The 26899-nt window shown below is 38.0% G+C and overlaps 1 protein-coding gene across 1 annotated transcript; it reads left to right on the top strand.

The window, feature by feature from the left end:
• Window positions 1-1722: 1722 nt before the first annotated feature.
• ergic1 (endoplasmic reticulum-golgi intermediate compartment 1) lies at window positions 1723-26606 on the top strand. Its single transcript, XM_034689218.1, has 10 exons — window positions 1723-1883; window positions 12246-12307; window positions 17549-17621; window positions 18080-18174; window positions 21058-21182; window positions 21756-21860; window positions 21953-22013; window positions 22266-22366; window positions 23109-23231; window positions 25359-26606. The coding sequence occupies exons 1-10, from the start codon at window positions 1864-1866 to the stop codon at window positions 25464-25466; spliced, it is 873 nt and encodes a 290-aa protein (XP_034545109.1). The 5' UTR covers window positions 1723-1863; the 3' UTR covers window positions 25467-26606.
• The last annotated feature ends 293 nt before the right edge of the window (window positions 26607-26899 follow it).

The following is a 26899-nucleotide window of genomic DNA, read 5'->3' as shown; positions in this document are numbered from 1 at the left end:
TATCCAATTCCACAAATTGTAACTGGTCCATCCTCTTGAGATGAAATTAATCCAAAGCTTAATGTGGCCACATTACACCACGACAACTCAAACTTCACTATGATGTTGGCCCTTTACATCAGGCAGTGAGAACCTTAATCCATCATGTATGACAAACTGTGATGTAGTTTATGTAGATAGATTTGAGATTATACAAATTTAGCCTGCATACACAGTTTTTGTCATCACAACATTATTGCCAAAGTTGTGTATATTGTCAGTTTTCAATCAGACCAGATGCAGAGGTTTACAAGGACAAATTATAATTATATTACAATAATTCATAAACATTTGACATATCCAAATGCTTGCAAAATGTACACAATGCTAACAATATAGAGGGTTGTGTAGCATTTAGCTTTTGATTATGCACTTATCATTTCATGCATATTTATAATGCTGTGCCTATGAACTTTAAAAGATGTAATTTCTTACTTTGTTAGGAAATAGCAGGTGAATAACTAACATTTAAAAAAAGTGATAGAAGGAATTAAATCAATATGAATTTTTGTTTAAAATTGTATGCAGTTTTACAAAATCCTCTGTATTTCAAAAGGAAGTCTTAGCACTTCAAATGGAAAATAACTACCAATATCTGTTTTTTTGTCTTGACATCAACAGTAGTGTTTCCAGACTTTTAATTTGGTAAAAGTAGCAACTCTATTGTTCAAAATAGACCTATTATTTTACAAAATCAATCAATAAATACAAAAAAATTATCTTTAAATAATAAAAACCAACAAAAGGTTAAGGATCAAACTATCCACCTCTTTGACCTGCTGCCCTCAGGCTGGCGCTTCAGAACTCTGAGCACCCTAACATCCCGGCATCGGAGCAGCCTCTTCCCTCAGGCCGTATCCCTCATGAACAATCACACTGTAAACCACTAAAGACTCCTGTGACTGATCACATACATGTGCAGTAATTTCCGGTGCAATACCTCATAACAATGGGCAAAATTGTAATTTATATCATAAAAAATGTTATTATTATACTCATCTACTAAATATGTACTCTGGCTTAGGCTAATTTAACTTATTTCATGTCTTTAAAAGTACTTATTTACCTTTCTTTGTACAGATCGTATTTTTATTTTTATTTTGAACTTTTGGATTTGTGTTTAGGTTTATATATTTATTGTCTTTACTGTCTTGTTGATAAGTACCAGTGTTCCATTCACCACGTCAAATACCTTGTGTGTGCAAGCTCACTTGACAATAAAGCTTTCTGGAATCTTGAATCAAAATGTACCCACAGTTACAGGATTGAAGTATACCTTCTCATATTGAGTCTTTCAAATTAGTGAAATTACACCTGGAACTAAAAATATATTACAGGCTTTCTCCCAGATATTCAGAACATAACGTAAAAAAAGAAATGAATGCAGGCTTATTAGTATTAAATACATAATTCGTATTAATCAATGTAGATAGGATGAGGACGAAGGTAAAAAACACGAAAGAAAAGAGGGTTTATTTTGGCCAACTGAGAAGGACAATATTATGGGACTTATAATTACGCCACTGATATTTATTTCCGATCAAGATTTATTTTATATTTTTACGATTTGTTAATGTATTTCCAACTAGTATGGTTAATTAAAATAAAAACAGTGAAAACTGTTGATAAAAATGATGTTGCGTGACCGACGGAAACAGAATCAGCGTGAAGAGGAAGTATCTCTCGGCCAATCAGCTTTTGCAAAGCGTCCTAAGCTGACGTCAGCCCGGTACCGATGAACAACCGGTAGCATTGAAGGGAGCTGTGTGGTAACCCGTTGTTTGTATCTTTGTCTGCTAATCCCCTTTTGTTATCGCAAACATCATGCCTTTCGATGTCAGGAGGTGAGTACGGGGTTGTATCTCTGCTCACCAATAAAGGGGCGGGGTGTTTGTTTTGCGGTCCTTGAGCTAGAGATGAATTACCGGTGGGCAAAGCTTCCATTACTGATGAGCGAGTGAAAGTTGTTACAGTTGTTGCTTTCTATTGGTATGAATGGTTTGACTTGTAGCGAGGTGTGTGGAGTTTTTATTGAGTCTCTGGAGTGATGCTCAGGTATGCTCAGTGAGTTTTTGTCTGACTACATGTCTGCGCATGTGCAGATGTCTTCATCCATCCTCTTATTTGCAAGACTTGCAACTGATTACAGCAACCCCGGTTTACAGTTAACCCTAGTTTTGTCCAGTGGTGGACAAAGTACACAGCTTCATTACTTAAGTCAAAGTATAGATACTCCATGTCAAATGTTACTCCAATACAAGTGAAAGTTGCTCTGTCTGATTATTACTTGAGTTAAAGTACTGAAGTGCTTGATTTAAAAAATATTTTAGTATTGAAAGTACTTCTTAAAATATCTCAAAATGTGGTATTTTCACAATACATAAATGCAGTCAAGACTAAAAAGGGGTACATTCTGTTACATTATGTTTATTTAGAAATCATTACTTGAAATCTCTAAAAACTATACCATGGAATAAAAACAGCAACTAAGTTACTCCAAGCACAGAAAACTTAAATTGAAATGTTGATCTGGAATTAAAATATGTTACATAGCTCAACACACTTATTAAGGTTGGAAAGTGAAGTTTTGTATGTTTGGGCAGAGTGGGAAACAGGGAGAACATTTCAAACTATACGTATCATTCTTCATTTCAAAAACCTCTAACACGGGCTGAAGATATGGCCATGGGTGCTCAGGTGGAGAATTATAGCCATCATTACCACCTCTATATGAACTGCCTGACCTGAGTGAAATCTGCTCTGTGTTTGCTCCACGTTCAACCGTGGAGACGCACGATATACAGGTACTGCTAAACCACTGAGACAAACAGAACTACACAAACACATTTTACTGTCTTAGGGATCAGATTTCAGAAAAGAGAAGGAAATTCATGAGCTGACTTCAAAGCCAAAGTAGTGAGTAACTAGAGCATTGGTAGAAATGTAGTGGTAAAAAGTACAATAATTGTCTTCTGAATGTAGTGGATTAAAAGTAATAAGTTCCCCCAAAAAATAACACTCAATTTAAGTACAGATACTCAGAAATGTTCTTAAGTACATTACTCAACTAAATTTACTTTGTTACTGTCCACCACTGGTTTTGTTGCAGCTGCTTGTTTGACCTAACAAACTTGACAGCCTTGTTTAGTCTTTTTTACATTTCAAATCAGTAAGCTTTTCCAAATACACAAAGCCTCAGTATCATCAGTCACCAATACAATGAAAGGTTATTCTACAACTGACTACAGCCATTATAGAGACAATTAATTTATCTATTGATACTTAGGCAACAGGCATGTAGAGCTACATGTAATAGGCACACCTGTGGAGCTATTGAAACTGTTTATAGAGCACTCTCCAATCAAAATAGTTGACAGGATGTTTGCACTCAGATGTAGTGCTAATGACAGATACTGACAGTTCTGTCAAACTCTTAACCACCTTCTCATTCCCCTAACAGAGAAGACATGGTTACCTTTAGAACAGAAAGAAAGAAGTAGGGCATTCACTCATGACTCATTTCATGATGAAATTATTTTCAGACTGTTGTAATTTGTATATTTAAAAATAAAGACATGAAGACTGCCAAAGTTTTGTTAAATGTCTTCTTTTAGCTTTTTCTAAGCCCGAAAGATTTCAGTTCATAACGACGTGATCAATGAAGCAACAGATTCTCACAGTGGAGAAGCTTGAACAAGACAGGTTGATGTTTTACTTATTCTATCAAAGTAGCTGCTATATGACTTATTTTGAATGAATAACTGATCAGTGACACCTGTTTTTTTTCTTGTTGGATGTTAGAGAACGTAAGGACTAAAAAACTTGCTTTACAATACATCTTTATTATCTCTATTACAGGACCAGGTCCATCTATTAAATGTAACAGTTGATATCGTAATTGTGTTGTAAAAAAAGCTGTTTTCTTAATTTATGAACAGAAAAGGTCTTTATATTTTTTATAGCCTGTATTTTTTGTCTTTTTGAAGGTAAAACATGAAAAAATGTCTCTTCCCAGCTTCTACAATGTGAGAATTTAACATTTTTCTCCATTTTGTTTAATTCTCAATTTAATATAATGGTATTGGGACTCTGACAAGCATCATTTTGTCTGTTAAACAATGTTTATAGACCCTCGTGTTTTCCACAGACCACAGCTGTGTTGTAATGACAGAATGAATTTGCCAGCACAGAGCCTCTGTTGTAACTCTTGTTTACACCACAGGTGACCTGTAGATGATAGTCGTGTGAGAGCGGGTGTGTCATGGTGTCACGACGATGTGGTCATATCCTGTTCAGATGTTTAACTGATCTGCCCTGATCACCCTCTCAGAAATACTGGCAGCAGGGTAGTCAGCAGTGTGTCACAATAAGTGTGTAGTTTACGGTAGATTACACCATGAACCTGGGGCGGTCTGTAGTCCCAGAATGCTGTGGTTTAATGGACAACTGAGTGTTTGAGAGCTTGCTCCTATTGTTTTCTGATTTATTTTTGATAGGCAACTAATTACCGGAGCTAACGCTATCTCTGTATTTCTCTTTACTTTTTTTTTTTTTAAAGTTATATTTTTTGGCCTTTTTACCTTTGTTTTACAGGACAGCTTAAGAGAGACAGGAAATGTGGGGAGTAGAGAGTGAGGGAAGACATGCTGGAAATGGTCGACCGTCCGGGAATCGACCCCAAGACCCCTGCGACGAGGACTGTAGCCTCTGTACGTGGGGCGCTTAGACCGCTAGGCCACCAGCGCCCCCTCTTTACTTTTTTAACCCTGCCTGAGACACTCAATCCTGTTCTCTTGGGTTCCATACTGGAAATATAATGTAACAGATGGCTCGTAAATGAAAAGAAGGCTCACAATTCTCTGAAAAAAAGTCTATCTGGTTTTTATTAACAGACATTTTACTCCCTCTAAGTACTTTGAGAAAAAGTGATTTTATTTTGGAATTAATATTTCATTTTCAAACAACAAGCCACTGAATCGTTTACTTGGATGATACTAGAGTGAGTTTTCAAAATGTTCATTTTTCTTGATACATGACTTAAAATGAGTGAAAACAGACTATACTGTCCGTTTTTTCAATGCTATTTAACCATGAGTCACTCAGACAAGGATCAGCTTCTTTTCATAGAGAGGCGCTCATTCAGAATGACTGAACATCTTTTCTTCAGAATGAATAAGTGGACAACAGCCTTTATGTCTGAGTTTAATTGACCCTCAGGTTATGTCATTTATTGACAAAGGAGGTTTGGTTTGTGCTGACCTGATGATGTAGTGTGTTTGCTCCTGTGATGATTAGATCACTGTGACTGAGAGCTTAAGGAAGGATGTGTAGAGTCAATGGATCTCTTATCTGTACAGTGACTTTTGGCTGTTTTTGACGCACATTTAAGGCAGATGACTCGATAGAAAAGAAGCATGTAGTCACAAATGTTACTTTGTGATATGAGAAAAATAGGGTTTGCCATCAACTGTGTTACCATTTCTCCGTGCTACTTAAAAAAAGGAACTACTGACTCACGTATGACTCATATGTGAGATCTGTGTTCATTTAGCAGGTTCTCTTTCTTGAAAAGCATCCCTATGGTGTCAACACAGAGATGCTGGTACACCGTGTCCTCACTAATCACAAAACATCTGAGCCCCCTCACACACCGCTGAGCAGTGGGAAGTGACGGAGTGTGATGTACTGACTGTAATTCAGGGAATTACAAACATCAACTACAGACCGCGTGGTGAACTCTCAGAGTCAACATCAACATTCATGAATACAAAGTGTTCTGAGTGTAGCTAATGAGGCGAGACTGACCCCGAACCAGTCTCAGAATGAGAGACCTGAGTGTGATAAAAGTAGAGGGGAAGAGTTACAGTATTAGATAAGTTGTAATAAAAGTAGAAGAGTGCTATAATACCAATATTTCAAGTGGGCAGTAAGTAAGCTGTGAAGAAACAAGAAACACACCCAACTACATGTATTCGTTCTCAAAAGAAACCTTGTTGGGGTGCCAGTATGGCCCAGTGGTTAAACGGCATGCCCCATGTGCCTGCGTGTCATTCCCCACTCTCTCTCCTAGTTTTCTACTCTGTTAAATGACATATCCTCTCAATACAATGGAACAAAATAAAATAACTTTAGCAATCCCGTCAACTTTGATTTGTTTCAGAGTATTTTAGTTCATGCTCCGAAAATGAGGCAACATGTCTGTTTTAAGTGCTACTTTATTATTTTAAGGTTTTATAAACTTCTAAAGGCATTACTTCCTATTTTGATATGTTTAAAACACAGTACAGAAAATGTTGAAATTTGGCAATATCAATTATGCTTTACTATAACACTTAAATTAAATATTGTATTAAATCTACCGACAACACTGTTTAATTTATGGTAAAAACTGAATCTGTAGTTTTTTGTGGCCAGAAGTAATATTTAAACCGTCATTTAAATAGTACCTTTAAAATAAACTCTAATGTTTGCTAACAGGTGATTCACACTCATCATAAAGTAAGTGAGACAGAAAAAAAAAGAAAATATATTTATTTAAAGATGATTTCATGGATTTGAAAATGATTTAGCTATACACCTTAAAGAAAAAGTCCCTTGAATTTCAAGGTTAGGTAACGCTTCCCTAACAATGGATTCTTATCAGACGGCTTGCGGAACGAGTTATCAGTAATCTGAACAGTCACTATCCTATCAGACATAAACCAGATTATTTGTGACAGTTCATGTTACACTGGATATTTGTGAACAGGACCTCTGCAAGACTATGTTGACATTTCTGTCCTCATTCAGCTCTCCCTCCTCTTTGGGTGTTGCAGTTGATACACCTTTAAACATAGATGAGGCAAATGTTGTAACTGTTATCAATACTGATGATGGTTTCAGTTGCTTTATAGTGATCGGAAACTTATGGCCCTTTTCCACCGGCCCGTTTTAGCCCTACTCTACTCGACTTGACTCAACTCTACTCGATTTGTGTTCTGTTTCCACGGGCGCAGTACCTCGTGTCAGATACCTGTTTTTCGTACCTGCTCTGCTCTGGTTCCAAGCGAGCTGAGCCAATACTAAAAGGTGACGTCAACGGACTGCCGGCCACTGATTGATCAGAGAATGTCATCACAGAAGAGTCATGAGTGCGACGCCCAACACAGAAATCAACCCCGCCATTTTTGAAAAACGACATCAGTACTCTTTTGCTCTTCTTTTGCTTTCCTCTCTCAATCGGCCTGCGACAAAAAGCCACAGACCGAGCAGCAAGTACACCATGTCCTCCATGTCCTCCATTGTTTGTGATTGTTGTGTTTGTGTCGCGTTCAAAATTATGTGAACGCAGTTTGGTGCGCAGCTGTGTTATGACGACCCCGCCCACCATGAGTTGGTACTCGGGCTGGTGGAAAAGAAACCCAAACCAAGTAGGGTCGGGCTGGAACTGTGTAGTGGAAAAGGGGCATTAGAGAAGTATTCACCAGCTCTACTGTCATTGTCTGGATTGCAGGACAGGATCTTGCTCTCATTTTCCCTATCAGAGATGGTTGAGGCCCAGTAGATCGTCAGCTGCTCTCACACATGTTTCAGTTAACCGGTATTATTTCCAGACTTTCTAGACCATCCTGAAATGGAAATTCATGTTTTTGCCACAGTGTCAACAGGCAGTGGTGAAATGCCCTACACTCCTGTCTGTAGATTGAGTTGATATGATGTGCAATCAAGTTTTTTGTGGTATATTTTTGCTGTTGAGAATTAACCGTTGTCATGAGGTTTTGACCAATCAGAATCAAACATGCCGGGTAATTAAATAACATCTTTGCAATTCAACAATCAATCATTCTACTACTTCACTCATTTTAAAGTTTAGAGTGTCTCTAAGTTCTCTACTGCAATGCAATGTAAGTAATGTGTCCCTCCTCTCATGATGCTTTTCAGCATCCTGAGATAATCTTGAAAAAAGGCCTCCATTTGCCTTTGTACCACAACTTTTCAGGTCTGTTGTTGCTGTCCTTGAAAACTGAGGAAGTATCTCATTTCAAGGTCAATGCTAGCTCCTCTGTATGACGTGGAGTTGTCTGAATTATATCTCTAGTAAATAAGTTTGGGATTAAATAGATATATTGATTCACATTGTCTTCTTCTTGTCATTATGACATTCGGGGGGTGTGATGTTCACTGTTGGTGTCATTGTATCAAGCAGGAAGTTAGCAGAATAAGTCTTTAGACTGAATGATGTGCTGACTTGGTTTTGTGCTTTAGGATGCCATAGTCGATAAGCTTACAAGCAGATGCTGACTGTGTGTAAGCTTTGACTATTTACTGTTCACATTCAGCTTTAGATTCGGTCTCACGTGTATAGCGACCTGTAAAATGAGATTCTGTTTCCTTGATCATGTCTGAATTTAGCAGCTGGGAGGCTGGGACTGCTAAAAATATCGATGAGCACACTGCAAGTGAGGATTTCTATGACTATTTATAACCTGTACTCATATATAGACTTCAAAACTACATGTCAGAAGTATACCAGCTGTTTGCAAGAGTTATAGCTCAGGCTGCCATTTAACAGCAGACACTCTTAAAGTGTAGAGTACAATTGAGTTAATGGACTGCACTTACATAGCCCTTTCTAGTCTTTCTGACCACTCAAAGCACTTTTTCACTACATAGTCACATTCACCCTTTCACACCACATTCATGCTATGATGGCAGAGGCTGCTATGTACATTGCCGTAGTATTTACTAATCCCATTCATACACATTCACTCACTGCCAGCTGTGCCACAGGGGGCAATTTGGGTTTAGGGGACTGTGGTAACTTGGTTCAGACTGCCAACCTTGCTTCCAATTGAGAGATTGCCCGATCTACCACTGAGCCAGAGCTGCCCACAAGTGAGAATAATGTAGTTTAAAAATGCTCATAAATACATTAAGATGGCTTGGTACCCATGTGAATCTGAAACACTGTGCCACTGGTAACGCATATACAATATACTCAATAAGAATTTGTCATTACGACTTGATTCATTTTAATAGTTAATACTTCACACTTAGTAAAATATTGTAAATTGCCATGTTAAGGATGCATTGAGATATAAATAATAATAATACATTTTATTTATATAGCACCTTTTAAAAACTTGTTTACAACTTGCTTTACAGAGTGCAAGACATAGCGAGATAAAACACAAAAGCACATGACAACGGTAAGGAGAGCTAAAATGAGTTAAGTAAAAGACAATAATAAAAAACTTGCAGAAATTAAAAAGTCAGTGGTGAGTTAAGAAGTAAAAGCACATTTAAAAAGTGTGTTTTAAAAGATATTTAAAAGAGGACAAGGATGTGGCTTGCCTGGATGCCTCTGGTTTTTAACTTCGCCCTTGGAAGTTCCAAAAAGGACCTGCCGGAAGATCTCAGGCAGCAGTTGTGGACATACATTTTAAGGCATTCACTTAGGTACTCAGGGGCCAGTCCATTTATTGCTTTAAAAGTGAGTGTTAAAATCTTAAAATCAATTCTAAAACCCACAGGCAACCAGTGAAGGGAGGCTAAAATTGGTGTGTGTGAGGAGTCTGGCAGTGACGTTTTGGACTAACTGGAGTTATGAAAGGTTGTGTTTGCTAAGGCAGGTGTAGAGTGAGTTACAATAATCTAATCGGGAAGTGATGAATGCATGGATGACAATTTCTAGAAAGTCACGGTCAATACTGCATCTGTTGTTTAAAATACCAGTTTACCTGATTGCTGATTCCATTAACAATGTTATTCTTCAGTTTATTGTTGCTTAATGTATTGTAAGCCATTAGGGTTTTCATTATATTATCTTTAGGAATAAAAACAATCAAAGCACAAATTCAGTTTTACACATTTACAAAACAACCTTTAATTCATAGGTCTTAGAAAAAACCTGCTCCAGAAGTCTCTTTGGCCTGCTGTACCATCACAAGCTCAGTAAGAAGCAACTTTCAGTACTGTATACCAATATTGGTCATGTTGTACCACATTGGAGCATAAAATCATTTAATGCTGGAAAAATGAAAACAGAAACCTTTTATGTCACAGTTAAATGAAATGCAAGAATCGTGGATTGTTCCAATCTTTTTCACGTCTTTATTCAGAGGATGGGACGGTGAACAGACGAGGGATCTTGGAAAAGAATGACACCCAGAAAGGTCCTTCAGGTTGGATTCTGCTGGCTTAAAGGACTACAACCTTTATCTATTGGGCATGCAATTAAACCAGGAGCTAACACAGTGCCCCAATGACTGTAAGATTATTTGCTGATAATCTGATATCAGCCAACAGGGAAAGTCTCAGACGACTTAATTGCACCCCTCTAAATCCTTTTGATTTAGATAAGCACAGAGCTTATCTCTCTGAAGTATTTACAGGGTAGAACTGTTGAGTAACTATTTTACATCTTTTCAACTTGCAAGGTTTTGGAGAAATAAAGCTTTTTAGATTCTGACCATCTTTATAGCAAATGTTCTTTGAAAGAAAATTGTAAAAATTTCCGTGACAATATTGGGCCTGCTGGCCTAGTGGTTTAGGCACGGGTTCCATATACAGAGACCATGGTCCTCATTGCAGTGGTCCCTGGTTTGACTCCTGGCCACGACCTAATGCTGCATGTCATTCCTCACTCCTCTCCTCATGTTTCATATATCATGTTGAAAAAAAAAAAGCCAAAATGGACAAAAAGATTTATAAAAAAAAAATATATATATTGGTCATGTTGTACCAAATTGGCTCATAAAAACATTTAATGCTGGACAACATGAAAACAAGACATTCAAGTGTTAAGATGATGCTGGTGTTCATCACTGAATGATGCTCTCAGGCGTACAGGGAGGAGAGGGTTTGAGAAAATAGTGTCATGTCAAAGCTCAATATTCAGGAAGTGAATCCTCAAAGTTCTTCTCATCCTGATACAGAGCGACTCCTCCCTCAGTGCCTCCACCCAGCCCCTCTCCATGCCGTCTGCCCTATATATCCTGCCAGGCCTGCTATTACCACACAGTGATCTAATACCAATGGGACATGGGAACAGGAGGTTATAGATGGATGTGGATCAGAGGGAGAGGAAGAGACTGAGGGAAGCTGGCTGAGGCGTTTAGGATCCAGGAGTCTTTGTGGCTGTAGATAAAAACAAAGGAGTGAAAGCAGGAGCTGTAGCAAAATCAGGCGAAGCAGCGGGGTCGGGGCCGGACAGGAGACCCACCCTCTCACTTCCTCCTCCGCCCTGCATTGCCTCAGCTGAGATTATTTCACTGGCAGCTTTCGCTGGAAGAAATTTTAACAGATGTTAGTGTTTTTGAAGGAGATGAGGAAGGAAAGGAGAGAGGAGTGGGCGGGGTTTGCGAAAGACAGCGCAGTTTGGGGTCAAAAATGTTTCACTCCCCAAAAAGGACATGCGCAAGAACACATGAACCTAAATAGTTTCGGTGTTGAGCAGCAGAATTTTTCCCCTTCTCAGCTCCCCAAATAGGCAACAATGATTTCACAAGAAGAGAGCTGATTGGGTCAGGTGGTGAAGATCCTCCTCTGCCTCACTGTTGCATTCACTTTTATGCCTAATAAAGAGTTCTCTCCCACTTTTGTGAATAATGATATGAAATGTAGTCAGCTGATTTGTGTTACTCACTGCTGGTGTCAATTTATTTGAGTATAATCCATACTTACAGGACCAAGAGTATCTTAAAGTGTAATTTGAGGTTGATACGAGTGTCCATATCCCAGAGTGTCTCTTATGGTGGCTTTGTATTTTCCTGTGTGTATGTTGAGCGTCCGAGGTCTTTGTTGGGGTCAGGTCAGAATTACAGAGCATCCATTCAGAGGAAGAGGTGTAGCCCTGTAAAAAAAAAAAACTGTGTGTGTGTGTGTGTGTGTGTGTGTGTGTGTGTGTGTGTGTGTGTGTGTGTGTGTGTGTGTGTGTGTGTGTGTGTGTGTGTGTGTGTGTGTGTGTGTGTGTGTGTGTGTGTGTGTGTGTGTGTGTGTGTGTGTGTTGCAGCTGGCTGTCTGGACCTGTTGTGTGTAATGGCTTTGGTCCAGAGCTAACATTCCACCACTCTTCTGTAATATCGCACAGCCTTATGGGTACAGAATGTGCTTATTTTCACAGCACATAGTGTTGACATTTACTTTTTTTTCTCACTCTCCCTTTCCCTTTTTTTGTGTCCCTTGTTCCTTTCTCTCTCTCTCTCTCTCTCTCTCTCTCTCTTCAGATTCGATATCTACAGGAAAGTGCCAAAAGATCTCACCCAGCCAACATACACAGGAGCTTTCAGTGAGTATGGACCTTAGATGATAATAGGCCCAAACGTTCTGCCTTGTTTAATGAATTTTTTCCTTCTTCTGAGGATTCAAAATGTATATAACACTTATTTATTTATTAATTATTTAAAAGGACCATGCATATTAATTAACCTCTGTAAATAGGCCAGAATTAGCTAAAAGGCTAGTTTACATCCGTAGTCCCTTGTCAGATGTTAAAAAGGCTCCCTAAAAAGATCAATATACGAAGATAAAATATAGTAAAATCAAATCAAAATAAGAAGGTAGAGGAGAAACCAAAACACAAACAAAAAAAAGAAGAAAAAAAAAGTACAAAGAGCACCATTCGATTCAAAATGACTAAAAGCTACATAAGGACATGATATAACAGTCTTTGAGAAAGTGCCCATGGACATAAAATACATGGAGCAAGACAACCAGGAAACAGTAATAAGGAAATGTTAAAGGAGACACATGCAGACACAACAGGACAACATTCAACAGTGCTGTACACATTCGCATCAGGCAGTGACTATCAATCATTAAACTAGCTGCATGCAATTTACATGAGGCAAAGTATAGACTGAGCAACAGATGAACACAATGAATAGACAACACAAGCAAGCAACAGCAAGTAAAAAAAACACTGGAAAAATTCACAGATGGCTGACACAAGGTGGCAGTTTAGTTTTTATAAATGTCACTCCATATAATTGTAATAATATATAAATAAAACACAGTTTAAAGGATAAATAATCTGGGGAAAAAAGAAACTAATTTGGCAATCATTTTTTCTAAGGGAATAAATAACTACTAGTAGTGTAATAAAGTGTTAATTCCCAGAAAAAAATAGACATTTAGAAAATTCTAATATATATGCTTACTTGCTGGGAGATGGATGAAGATGTCATTACTAAAGTTGCCCATACATAAAGAATGAAACAAACTCTTAAAAATGGTAAACTCAGCTGAGCATACCACCACAACTTAAAACAAAGGGTATATACCTAGCTTGGTTCTGACTAAGGATGTACCAAAGCCACTTAGTTGTTGGTTGTCTTAACAGAAATTTAAACTCTGACTAAACGACTAGTTAAAGGTAAGAAAACACCAGGAAAGTGGTCAAAACTGAGAAAAATTCTTTAAGACTGCTAAACCATTAGCTAAACATGAGATCACAGAGTCCACTGTTTAACCATGTCAAACTGGTTTGATAAGCAGAGCTAGCACCACCAGCCTTCAGTACTTGTATTTTAATGTCCACATGCTCTCGAGTATAATGACAACTAATTGTTCACTGAACTTAATGAAGCATCTCTAGTTCCATCCTAGGACAGCAAAATCTGCTTACAGCACCCATAATTAACAAAAAAACATCAAAACTAAAGAGTAGAAATGACAACTGATGGATCGTGTGTTTTTTTTTGGCTTTTATAGGTTTTGAAGAATAGAGGTGTTAAATAATTAGTAAGAATTAGTTCTTACAAGCGTCACATCTTTGTGCTACGCTAAAAAATGTTAGCATTTTTTTTTTATTTAACCTTTATTTAACCAGATGAGAAACCCATTGAGATCAAGACCTCTTTTACAAGGGCGACCTGGCCAAGAGGTCAAAATAAATAGCACAACTCAACAGCATGGAGCAAATATACATGCAGAATGTAGAAACAATAACATACTGGTTCATGACTCATGACTTTTACTTCATTTTAAAACTGCAATATGTAGTTTATACTTCTGTTGCTTAGGATGAGATAAACACGATACTGTATACTGTGCTTTATCAGTGAGCTTATCAGAAGTGCTGCGTCACTGATTTGGTTAACTAAGGTAATGATCCTCTTATGCCCCTGTTGACCATTTTTCTGGCTAATGTAACCTTAATGGACAGAGATATCAGTTTGTTTTAATAATAACAATAACAATAATAACAATAATAACAATAATAATAATAATAATAATAATAATAATAATACATTTTATTTATGGGCGCCTTTCAGGATACGCAAGGTTACCTTACAATTGTAACAATGATAAAAACATAATTTTTGTGTCTCAATCATGTGATAAATTTGGTGTTTTTTGAAGTGACGTATTTATTATTATATCAAGACTTGGGAGCTAGAATTTACATACAGGATTTTTACTAGAAGGTAAACAGAAAGCGATACCAGGCACTGCTTAGAGAGGTGGATGTACTGAGGAGCAGATTGAGAAAAGGAGGAGTCGACAGCTGTAATTCAAGTACCTGCCTGTCAGAGCCACGTCCTGATGGAGTCATTGTGCTCGGGGGCCGTACCTGTTTTAGCACAACTAGTATGGTAAGAATGTTAATGATCAAGCTATTTCATCGCCACAGGCACTAGAGAAGTCATCGGTGGAAATCTAAATGCTTTTCCTGTCATGTCATGTGCTTTCCTGCTTGTCATCAATCAGTCATTGTGTAATGAGGGATTGTATTGATTATTCACTGCTTGACAGAACACAAAAGATCTGATGACACACCTTTTAGCCCCTCAGTCATTTCTTTAGTTTTGATTATTCATCGGTCAGCTGATGACAGCGCAGTGTAGAACAAAATGTCAGAATTTAAATCAGAGCGATGACATATTTGAGACGCAGTGCTGTCGCTGAATAGTGAGAAGTTTTTAAAAGATTATAAACACTTTCCTGGAGGACTGGGAAGAGAATGGATTTGCTAAACATAAACGCACACAGTTTCCACCCAGGACGGAAATGTATGGAAGTTCTTCCTGCACACAGTCGCCACCCTTCCTGTCTCCATCCACTGTCTAGGGCTGAGGGCATTGGGTTGATTTGAATATTAGACACTAACTCACAGCAGTTCAACATGTATTTTGGCTTGTGTTGTTCAGAGTCAACCAGAAACAGACCCCCCTCCACACAGAGGTCAAATATTTCACCGTCTGCTTTTGTTATTTTGTTTTAGGGCTGCATTCCTTTGGGTTCAGCTTCTAGGGTACTTACTATGAACGATACCTCTGTTTGGACCATAGAGGTTTTCATAGCAAATCTAGCTTTGGACACAATGTTAGGTTTGTTATTTGACTGAATTTCTGTCCTGATGTTTGTTTGTCCTGCCTCAGTTAATAGAAAATGATTCCTTGTGAGTGCTTTGTGGAGGAAAATGAAAGAAAAGTGGATCATCAGTTCTGGGCTAGTTTTGAATGGCGCCATCTGATTCATGGTGTTATGGAATCCAGTTTTAGTGTCACTGTGACACACAGTGAAGCAACTTTTTTAGTCCTACTTCATGGCATGTGTAATCACCACGAAGGATGAGCTCGCGATTAAACAAAAACCACACATGTGTAGTCTTTTTAAATCACTGGGCTTGTCAGTGTTTCCACTGCAGAGCTTTTAAAAGGTTAAATCAGTAGCAGCCAGTTTCTCCTGTAATCCCCCTTCCAGTATTTCACTCTTTGAAATCACAGGACAATTACCGCACACGTCTTTTGATGAACCTGAATTGATGACCTATGTGTCATAGTGACACTCCCTTATTGTTTGTAGGTTAAACATTACCTTATGTAAAGCCTCCACTGGCTGCAGGTTGGGCCCTGATGCCCTGCTAACCACAGAGTCACATGACCATGCGCTCCTTGGTGACTGTTACCACGTAAACACGCCTCACCTGCTGAGTGAGTGTACACTGACCGAGTCTCTCGCCATACCAGATAAACCACAGTAGCGCAGACACAGATCAGTTCCTTCCATATCTATCTTTGTAAACACACAGGCAGCACTTTAAATGAGCTGATTAATTTGACATATGAAATGAAACACACTCCACTTCTCCTTTTAAGTTCAGACTTTTATTTGAACCCAGATCAGAGCTTTGAGTGTCCATACTCCCCTTTTTCTTTTATTGGCGTGTGTGTTGTGCTGCCAGTATCAGTAAATCTTTAGTGTTATGTTCCAAATTTCTACAGTTAATCAAAGAAACCAGAAGATAAAGCAAATTATCACAACAACTATTTATAAAAAAAAACCTGAGGTAACAGCTCACACTTAATTTTTTAGTACAAAAAACAAGACAGCTGCTGGATTTTGTCCTGTATGTACAGAGCACATTTAGCTCTAGCTCCTATTTGCCAAGCTAACGTGTATATGACTCTTACTTCTTAAAACAATATTTTCTCCTTTGTTTCATTCTTAACAGATTTAACTAATAAGACAAACCCTCTTTATTTTATTTTATTTTATTTAACCAGGAGATTAAAGATCTCTTTTTCAAGTGTTTCCTGGCCAAGATCAGCAGCAGCACATTCCTGAAAAGTTACAAACAACACATCATTCTAAAACATTACAACATATCATGGGTTTCAGAACAAAAGTCATCAGTCAAAGCATCTACAAACTGAAGCATCTTCCTCAAGAGCCTTCAGTCTGCTTTTAAAAACATTTAAAGAGACATGCTAATTAGTGATCTTAAAGCTCCTGAGAGGTGAATTTAGCTGGTTATGAAACAGACTGAAATCTTTCTTTTACCAGACTTAAAAAATCTAATGATACCATCAGATAGAAAATCGATCCTTCCTGTACAGTCAGTTTTAATGCCTGTAAAAGTTTCTGGGGGGTAGGTGTCAGACAGAGTCAACAACAGAGACCTGCAAAAACAGTCTTATGTTTTCCATTTTCCCCTTCAAAGATTTGCAGTATGTGATATGCTTATCAGTTAATAGACAGCTGGATGAAATTTCCTAGCAGAATAGACTATTTACATATGTACATAAGATCATCCACTGGGGGCGCCAAAGTCAACACAAACTGAAAGTTCCTTGAAGGAGCTTTAAGAAGTGTTTTGTTGGTGATTTTGTTGATAGAGCTGATTTTTAAAATAAAATAAAAGTGAGTGAGGATACCTAAAATGAGCAGTTTGAAGGTCTTGTGTAGCATGAGCTCACCTCTATATAGCAGATATGCCGTCATGGCTGCCTGTAGTGTAGGTATTTAATGTGTAATTAGTGTAGGAGGTCTTTGAAGAACTGCGTAATGACAGGATTAACACTCCCCATAAAATAGCTATTTAGAGCCTTTTATTTATGGCCCCTGTGATTTCATTAATGTCAATATCTTAGGTCAGCTGTTCCTTTGGGCTCATTTTGTTTTCATCATCCCTTTAAGAGCTTTTGTAATTAGAGGTCACTGTAAGAGGTGTCACATTGAAACTTAACAGGGATCTAAGTTGAAACAAAGACTTAATTCAAACTTTCTTCCTCTCTGCCCACAGTTTCCATCCTCTGCTGTGTCTTCATCCTCTTCCTCTTCCTGTCTGAGCTGACCGGGTTCATAGCCACCGAAATGTAGGTATCACCGCATCACATCTCAGAATAACTGTGTGTCTCTTGTAATATCCTGTGGCTAATCTAGAGATAGCTCCTTTGTTGCCACATAGGCACAGGACCTGCTGTCTGAAATCTAGGAGACAGGGACTTCATCATGAATGTCAATGCCTCCATTATGATGTACTCTGCTCTGCGCGTGTTGTAACCAATAAATGGAGTCAGTTTTCGCACAGGAAATTGGCTCTGTGTATGCGTCAGCCTCATGGCAATGTGTAATAAGGGATGACTAGGAAAGGATGTGACAGTAAGGAAATTACTCTGACAGAGACACACATTAATTGGCAGAAGATGTACTCCTGTGTTAAATTGGAGACAAAAATGATTTTTTAAACTTAAGTTACTCTTTTCCTTCTCATTAAAAGTTTGGTTTCTTCTTTTCTAATGATCTCCTCTTTTCTCTTTTCTGCCCATCACAGTGTAAACGAACTGTATGTTGATGATCCTGATAAAGACAGTGGTGGGAAGATAGATGTGAGTTTAAACGTCAGTTTGCCAAACTTACACTGTGATTGTGAGTATATACATAATATACACATATATACAACTCTTAATTGTTCTGCATTACACTTTGTTTGTATGTTTCACATTGTTCACGGCCTCAGACAGCATACTCTATCATGTAACACGCCCTATTGGCATTCAGAAGAAGGCTCACAACAACAAAATGGTTTGTTTACCCGCTCTTTTGTGGCGAGCTTGTAGATAACACTAGATGTTTCACCCAGCCTCCAGCCTCTGTTTGATCTTGTGCTTCCACACAGCCGCCGTCTTTGAGTGATATAAAGTTGCCTCTCCTGGCATGTGTCCTGCTTCGATGTTAGAGAAGTGGGTAGGCCGAGGTGAAGCTTGCCAGGATGGAGAGTCACTGGCTATTTGCTCCTCATGACTCCTGTCAGAAACTATTCTCAGTGACAAATCACACACACACACACACACACACACACACACACACACACACACACACACACACACACACACACACACACACACACACACACACACACACACACACACACACACACACACACACACACACACACACACCACATCCATGCACGCGGATTGGAGCGCACAGAAAACACACATTCATTTGATTCAAGCGATATCCAAAAATGGCAACTCTAATAAATGCCTGTGTGAAAAATTCTGTCCAGATTTCTGGAGAGACATTCTTTGGCACGCACACACACACACATGTTGTCCATGTGTTCAGATGAGCTCAATCACCACATACCTAAACAAAGGCCCCCTCCTGCCGTTTCCAATTAAAGCTCTTGATGATTGTGTATATGGTGGTTTTGTTTATTTGCAGAATCGAAACCCTTTTTTCTGCAGACATGTGGGGCCCTCTAAAACACCAGCTCAAGCGTGTTGGTCCCACCGCACCACTGCAGCTGGATGTTATGACCAGAAATGTTCCTCTGCTACTCTCCTTGAGGGTTGATATTGAATGTCTGGTTATTTTCCAAACAGGTTGTCATTTTTAAAACATAGACTATAAGGGAGAAGTCAGTTCATCATGGAAAAGCAGGCATTTCCCTCTTTTAGTTTTGCTCTGCATTTCTCTCTCCTCTGACCTTTACAGGTTGCAAGGTCTTGGTTTGTGACTCAATGGAAAAGCAGAACCAGCATGTAATAATCTTATAATAATCCCCCCACACCAGCTGAGATCTGCTTTAAATGAACACGCTTCCAGACTAAAAGTCTTAAAAAGGAGAAAGAAGCAGCTCGGACACACTCGCACTGACTTAGCTTATATTTGTGCACTGTATTTAAAGATCTGGACAGACGAGCGCTGTCGGGGTCCAACTTGTCTTGAATGTCAAAGTTCAGACAGGCGGCATGTGGAGGTTTTAGCACAGACCAAACAGACCTCTCTCTGCTGCACTGCAGGCTGACATACAGCACAGGCCGGCTCTGAAAATAGGCCAGTGCCAGTGTGCCAATCCGCAGAGGCCTGCGAGGGGGGTCAGAGAAGTCTCGATGGAAAAACACAGACAGAAAAGAGAGAGGATGACGGGCAGGATAGGTGGTCTGTTTGGCCTTTCTCTGTTTACTCTGTGGGTCACACTCTGCAGAGACAGTCAGACCTTTGCTCTTCATTCCTCTATTGTGCTGTTAGTGAAGAAGTGCTTTTGTGGTTACCTGTTACTTATTCTCAAGTTATGTTAATCCTTTATTAATGTTGTTGACTGACTCATCATTATCATCACAGACATGTTAAGAAAGTTAAGAAAGTCCATAAAGTCTGGAAGTACTATACGACGTAAAGAGAAGAAGTCTCTAAAGACATTTGAAGAAAAACAAGATTTTATGTTCATTTTTAAGATACATTTACGATGTAAGAGCTTTTCTCTAGAGTTTAGGTTTTTTTTGGGTTCTTTTTTAGGATGCACTAAATTGATTTTTGAGCCAGTAATGAGAACCAATAGCCTACTACTGATGGCAGATACAAATATGAGTACTGATTATTATTGTTGTTTACATTTTTGTGTTTTAACATGTATTGTACTTGAGAGTGCGACAGACTGAGAGTTAGTCATCAGAGATGCTCATATCTTATTATTCTTATCTACTTAACAGCACTAACTGTAATTCCCAGAGTCCGCACTGCAGCACCCTCTGTTTTATTAGTGTTGATGATTGCTGCATTTTATTTCTTCAACACCTCTTTGTTTGCGGGGACAAACAAGACTTTTTCTGTTAGAACTTGAGGACAATTTCCTCCTCTTAAAATACTTACAGCACATGTTTTGCAAATCTAAATTGTGTTTTCATCTGAAAATGTGAAAAACCTTCACACCAGTGATGCCTGTTTGACTCTCTCGGAGGATTACACACTGCCACCTACTGTGTCCTAATGTGTGCATGCTTGTTAAAACTTAAATGAAAGTAATTCTTATTGGTTGGCTTTACAAGATAAAAGTTGTGTCATCTGAATAATAAATGCTAATAAAATATTCCCTTTATCAGGCCGATAACCTATTGACAAGATGTATATCGTGCATTCCTAATTTTATAGTTTTGGCGATCTTTATACATTTATTTATTCATCACATTTTAAACCTAGACACAAAGTATGTTAAGTTACAAAAAAGGTGGAACAATGTAAATCATTGCTTAATCAATTCTGAAGAAAAATCTGATTTTTTTAATTGAAATTGAATTGTTTGGAATAAAAGGGCAAATAAAAACACCAAAATCTTCATCTTTCTTGCCTTTTTTTAATAAGAAATTTGTAAAATATTGAAACATTAATAAATCAGTCAACCATTTAAATTGATGTTTGATTGACTGACTCATCAGTTTGGATTCAGCAGAAGAACCTGTGTTTCATTGTGACTCCTGTTCACTTAATATCCACCCTCTCCCCTTTGTCTCCTCGTTCCTTTAGTGCTTGGTTTGGACATCCAAGATGAGATGGGCCGGCATGAGGTCGGTCACATAGACAACTCCATGAAGATTCCCATTGAGAATGAAAATGGCTGTCGCTTTGAGGGAGTGTTCACCATTAACAAAGTAAAGCTTCAAACACACTTTTAAGTAACTTATTTGTACACCTGATTTTCCTCACAGTGAAGCTAAAATATGCTTTTTTATGGACAGTGACTCGCACATGATGCATCAGATACAGGGCCTGACATTTTGTGGGGCACAAACTCTCAGGCTTAATGCTGTTTATTTGTCCTGGACTTGGAGTTAAACATAGAGCCCCAGCTTTGGATGAATGGTGCAGACCTGCTTCCTCCTCTTGTGTAAATCAAGTTAGAGTGCTGGGCTCAGTTTGGGTTACACCTGACAGTATAGTCTGGACCCTGTGAAGCTCTGTTTGTGCTACCACCATCTTGTGCGTCACACTTTCCATTGCATTCAAAATGATTAACCAACCAGTTGTACATTTAACGCTTTTAGTGGTGGAATGTTTGGAAATAAGTAAAACGTGTCGGGGGAGAGTACAGGTTAATTTGGTTTCCTAACACCTTTTTTGTGTGTTTAGACTTGGTCATTAGCTAACTCAATGTGCTGCAGGTGCTTGTGCAGTTACTCAAAAACTTACTGTCTCTGTGTGTGTGTGTATTTTTGCGTCTTCAGGTACCAGGAAACTTCCATGTGTCGACGCACGGTGCTACATCGCAGCCTTCGAACCCTGACATGACCCACATCATCCACAAGCTGGCCTTTGGAGAGAAGCTCTCGGTCAGGACACATTAAAACACACTCCAAAAAGAAAAGATCCACATGAGATTGAGGCTAAACACAGGTCTCTTTACTTCTCTTTCCTCACTCAGGTACAAAAAGTCAAAGGGGCCTTCAATGCGTTAGGAGGGGCTGACAGGCTGTCGTCCAATCGTATGTATCCTCCCTGCTCATGTTCTCATCATAACCACTATGTCACATTTATGTAAGACTGCTCTGGTGTTGGATGAAGCAATGAAACAGGACACCTAGTGGACGTATTGAATCCAAACTGAGTGGAAACTTTCTTCACACAGTTGACACTGCTTCTCACATGGAAAAGCCTGCAGCCTGTTGCGTCACTAACACAACTATATCCATTTTTGGGAACTATCTATTAAAACAAACTTTTGTTTTTTCTTGCAGCTCTGTCCTCACATGACTACATCCTAAAGATAGTACCGACAGTGTATGAAGATCTCTCAGGCAGGCAGAGGTTCTCCTACCAATACACGGTGGCCAGCAAGGTGCTTTTTCTTCCCCTCTTTTTCCCTGTTAGGTCATACCTCTGAGTCATGTTGTTTTGGCATTTGTCATGGAAGAAGTGTGACCATCCCAACATATGGTCGGAGCATGTATCGCTGTGTTAACTTGTCCACTCACCTGGAAGTTGAAGCTCACCCCTAGAGACTGGAAACCGTCCCCACATGTCAACAAACCATAAAAATACTTCCTAGAACTGTGGTGACTGACAGCTGGGTTTGGGGTTTTGGGTAATAACAGTGCAGGCCGGATGGATGAGGGCCTTTGCAAGACAATCGGAACTCTCATTTTAAAGCATAAATAAGGGCCCACACTACTGCTTGGACTACAGCCACAACCTTCCATGAGTATTAGTTTGAATACAGTTAATAAAGTGCTGGTGTTGAGTGGATTAGTTCGGCGAGTTCTGCAGAGAAATGATTAATACAAACTTACTGATACCCATGTCATCACATAACAATAATTCACAACACATTGTCTCCTCTCCCTGCTTACTCATTTTTTATATTGAGCCAACATTGATTTTTAATGAATCATTTATGACTTTTGTGACTAAATCCATAATAAATTTTGTAATAACTCATAAACACCTCTAGAGATAAGGATTCAATCACAGATCTGCAAACATAATAATGTTAACCACCTCAGTGTTTATTAAATAAAGTTATTCTCCCTGCAGTCTCAAAACCAGAACATTTATATGTGCTGTGTTTTTGTCCCACTCAGGAATACATAGCTTACAGCCACACAGGCAGGATTATCCCGGCTATCTGGTTCCGATATGATCTCAGTCCAATCACAGTGAAGTACACAGAGAGGAGACAGCCCATCTACCGCTTCATCACAACGGTGAGTACATCTGACAGAAATGTTTGGTTTTATAGTGGTGGAAATAAGCTATGAACACAATGCTGACATTGTTATCAGTATTAAAGTTGTGAAGGTGAAAGTGTAAGCTAATGGTTGTAAAATTTGCTGTTGGGGTTTCAGACCCTCTGGTTATTATTCCGATATGTTTATTGTTTTTTTTTTTTACATAAAGTAGAAACATCTAACTGTACACAACAAAATAAGAATGTCATCTAAATTTTGAACAACAACTTGTGTACAATTTTCACAGACAAAGAATCATTGTCGCTAGGTTAAAGATACTGGAAAAAAAAGAGTAGCAGCAAAATGACGAGTCAGTATTGACAAAAAGGGAATAAATAAATAACCAGTAATAATAGATCAAACAGGGCCAATTCAGTTACTTAATACTCAAACCCTCTGGTGAATGTAAGTACAATTCAGTCTTGGAGCTCTGTTTTGGTCTCCACCACTCCTATATCAATCAATCAATCAACCTTTACTCGAGAGATCATTGAGGGACAACCCTCATTTACAATGATAGCGAGTCATTTACAGTGACATTTAAAAAACAACAAACAAACAACAATGCATCAAGAGTATCAAAGTAATCAAATTGGATTTTTTTTTTTTATTTGGATATAAAAACAATTAAAAGATCAAATGAAATAATACAAATAAAAAGAGGTGTTGGGGATTGACTATAAAAGCACTTAAATAGGAAGGGCCGGTGGTTAAAATGATACAATAAATATACACAGGTTAACCTAGCTAAAACAGTTGCAGAGCAGGGGTTGAAAGGTTAAAAATTAAGATTCTGAATTGTCCAAAATAGGTACATGTAGTTGCTTTACAGAAGCAATTTTCATTTTTCTATTTACATAGAAATGGACTAAGTATAACATGAGTTGTTTCATAGTGATGAACTCAAGAGAATTGTCCTCAAACTCTGAATTCCCCCTCTAATCTACTACTACTGAGCTCTTGTAGTGTCATCTACACAGATGTTTGTTTTACAGAATGTGTCTCTGCTGTTATTGGTAAATACATTTGGAGCTTATTATATCTCATAATAATAAGAAAGCATCCCAAATTAAACAGAAAATGTATCCAAATTATGAGTTGGTAAATTTTAAACAACAATTCAGTGTCTCATGAAGTGACCAACTCTTTAAAATAATGAGAATTTTTATTGAAAGTACGAGACAGTATTACAAAAATGATGACTGGTTATCTAAAAATGATGGTACACTTTCTCATAATAAAGGGGAAGGAATTAAAATAATACGAAACTTCTTAAAATAATGAGATCTTATCTGAAATGAAGACAAACTTTTCTTGAAATAATCTCAAAATTCTACTCCACAAGTATCAAGATGAACGACTCAAAATATTTTTTAATTGTCTTAAATTAATGAATTATCTTAAAATAATGAGAGTTTATTAGATAACAATCCAGCATCATCAAATAACAATAAAACTTCTGAAAATAATGACTCAATCAAAACATAATTAAATTTTTTTTCAGTTTCTTGAAATTTAACTTTGTCTGACAAAATCAGAAAAATGTTTAAAGATTCTCCTATGTGAGATAAAAAAACTAATTTGAAAAAAATACCCTGTCAACTTTTCTTAAAAGCATAAAATATGTTATTAAGGTATTTTTTAATCTAAAAGAAACAGAGAGAGAGATTCCTTAAACCTATTCAATTATTTTATCTCTTTCATGACTTCACTCCCACCTGACCTTGTTTTGTGAGGAATTTCAGTTACGCATGTTTTCCACCTCATCAGTAAAGTGTTCTGCTGACTGATAACACAGTCAGGGTTAAATTAGCTGCCTGAATGATGAGCTACACTATTATTTGTCTTAAGTGTTGTTTAGGTTTTTCATGACTTCAGGATATGACGCTGCTTATAGTGTGATTATGACTCATGGCTTAGGATTGTGAGTCAAGCAGCAGCAACACTGATTGCTGGATTCCAGCACATTCTGAGGTGTCAATGTGAGCTATTGTGATGATTACATGTTATTAAAAACAGCTGATATTGAGACATTTATAACCAGGGGGGAAAATATCTCTTTATTTTAAAATTGAGTCTAACAGAGTGACTTGTTTTGTGCAGATCTGTGCTATCGTTGGTGGGACGTTCACAGTCGCAGGGATCATCGACTCCTGTATATTCACAGCTTCAGAGGCCTGGAAGAAGATCCAGATTGGAAAAATGTCATGAGGATTGCTCCCCAGCCCCCTCCTCATGTCTTTATTTATAAGTGAAGTGTTGCTAGCCTGTTAGCTAAATCCAATCCCTGCTCAAACCTACTCACCATGACCAATGGAGTGGCTCTGGCACTCGATCTAACTACCAGGCTACACGGCTGCGTCTCAGTTACTGACAGCCCTCTCAAGCTTCGTCTGCTCCTGTGATCATCACATGGGAACAGAGTGAGGAGAGGAGAGGAGGGGACAGGAGAACTCTTTTGTTACTCAAGTCTGGAGTACTACTGTGTGTCAGGGTTTAACCAGTGTGGGTACTTGAAGACTGCACTTGATTTTTTTAAGAATGAAGTAAAGAAAAAGCTGATATTTGTGCCCATACACTTTTTTTATTTGGAGTTATCAACATATGACCAAAATCTTCATATATTTCCAATCATAGGGAAATGATCATTTAGCATCTACGTGATTTACAGAGCCTTATTATTTTTATAATGCAGAAAATGAGGTCCATTCTTCTGTCAGTACATCAGTCTAACCTGTCTGTGTTCAGTCCCTGAGTACTGCAAAGGGAAGTGATCATTTGAAGGTGTTCTGCGTGTGACAGACTTTAAAGTGATCGATCAATTTTCATTTTTCATTACAAAGTTTTGCATCATGTTTCCAGTCCATCCATTTAATCTCCACTACTCAAACGTTGTGCCTCTATGTTTACTGTTTCACCATACAGCATTATATTAACTCTAACCTTTGTGTTTTTTTTTAGTGTCTGGTTTTAAATCCAGTGTTTCTTCATGTTCTTTCATGCATGTTACATCTTACAGTATCACTTTCAGAGGGTTTCTTTTCAGGACAGTAATCATTGGTCGTAGTTATAACTTCTTTTTTTTTTTACATTGGGTCAAGTGTCTTGTCTTTTTCTATGAGAAACTGATTTAGTTTGATTATTTTTATACTGTACGGTACTTGTTTTTTTCTATGAAGTTGTTAAACTTTGAATTTGTTGGCCAAGATGTTTTTCCTCTTCAGTCAATTTGTTTTTCTTAAATTGTTATGTGTAAAAGACCTCTGATTGAGGACAGTGATATTCACAGGCCCCTGGTCTTTACCCTGTTATGCGTTCCTTCAGTAAAGGTACCAGAGAAATCACTTTGTACGCAGAATGTCTTCTGGTTTTTATTGTCACTTAAGGTAGTGTTAGAATGATTTTTTTGTTTTGTTTACAGATCTCAAAGTGAGCTTACTAAATTGAGCTTTCAAAAGAGACGATTTTATAAGTATTGGATCAGGAAGAAAAAAAATATTTATTTTATACGAAAACGTCAAAGTTATGAAGTACTGAAGTCAAACCTGTAATTGGAGATGAGAAAGAAGAGCACACCTGGTTTAAAATGTAATTATTTCAGCTTAAAGTTCTCAAGTTGGATCGTTTTTTCAATCACACATTGA

The sequence above is a fragment of the Notolabrus celidotus genome, chromosome 8, assembly GCF_009762535.1.
Source record: "Notolabrus celidotus isolate fNotCel1 chromosome 8, fNotCel1.pri, whole genome shotgun sequence".
Lineage (NCBI taxonomy): Eukaryota > Metazoa > Chordata > Actinopteri > Labriformes > Labridae > Notolabrus > Notolabrus celidotus.
This window is presented reverse-complemented; position numbering and strand designations above follow the sequence as displayed.

What these genes read in the sequence shown, in the direction of transcription:
- ergic1 (XM_034689218.1), top strand. Translation starts at nt 1,864, where the DNA reads ATGCCTTTCGATGTCAGGAG. An exon ending in AACATACACAGGAGCTTTCA is followed by an intron (nt 12,308 to 17,548) that starts GTGAGTATGGAC and finishes CTCTGCCCACAG; the next exon opens with TTTCCATCCTCTGCTGTGTC. An exon ending in GGGTTCATAGCCACCGAAAT is followed by an intron (nt 17,622 to 18,079) that starts GTAGGTATCACC and finishes TGCCCATCACAG; the next exon opens with TGTAAACGAACTGTATGTTG.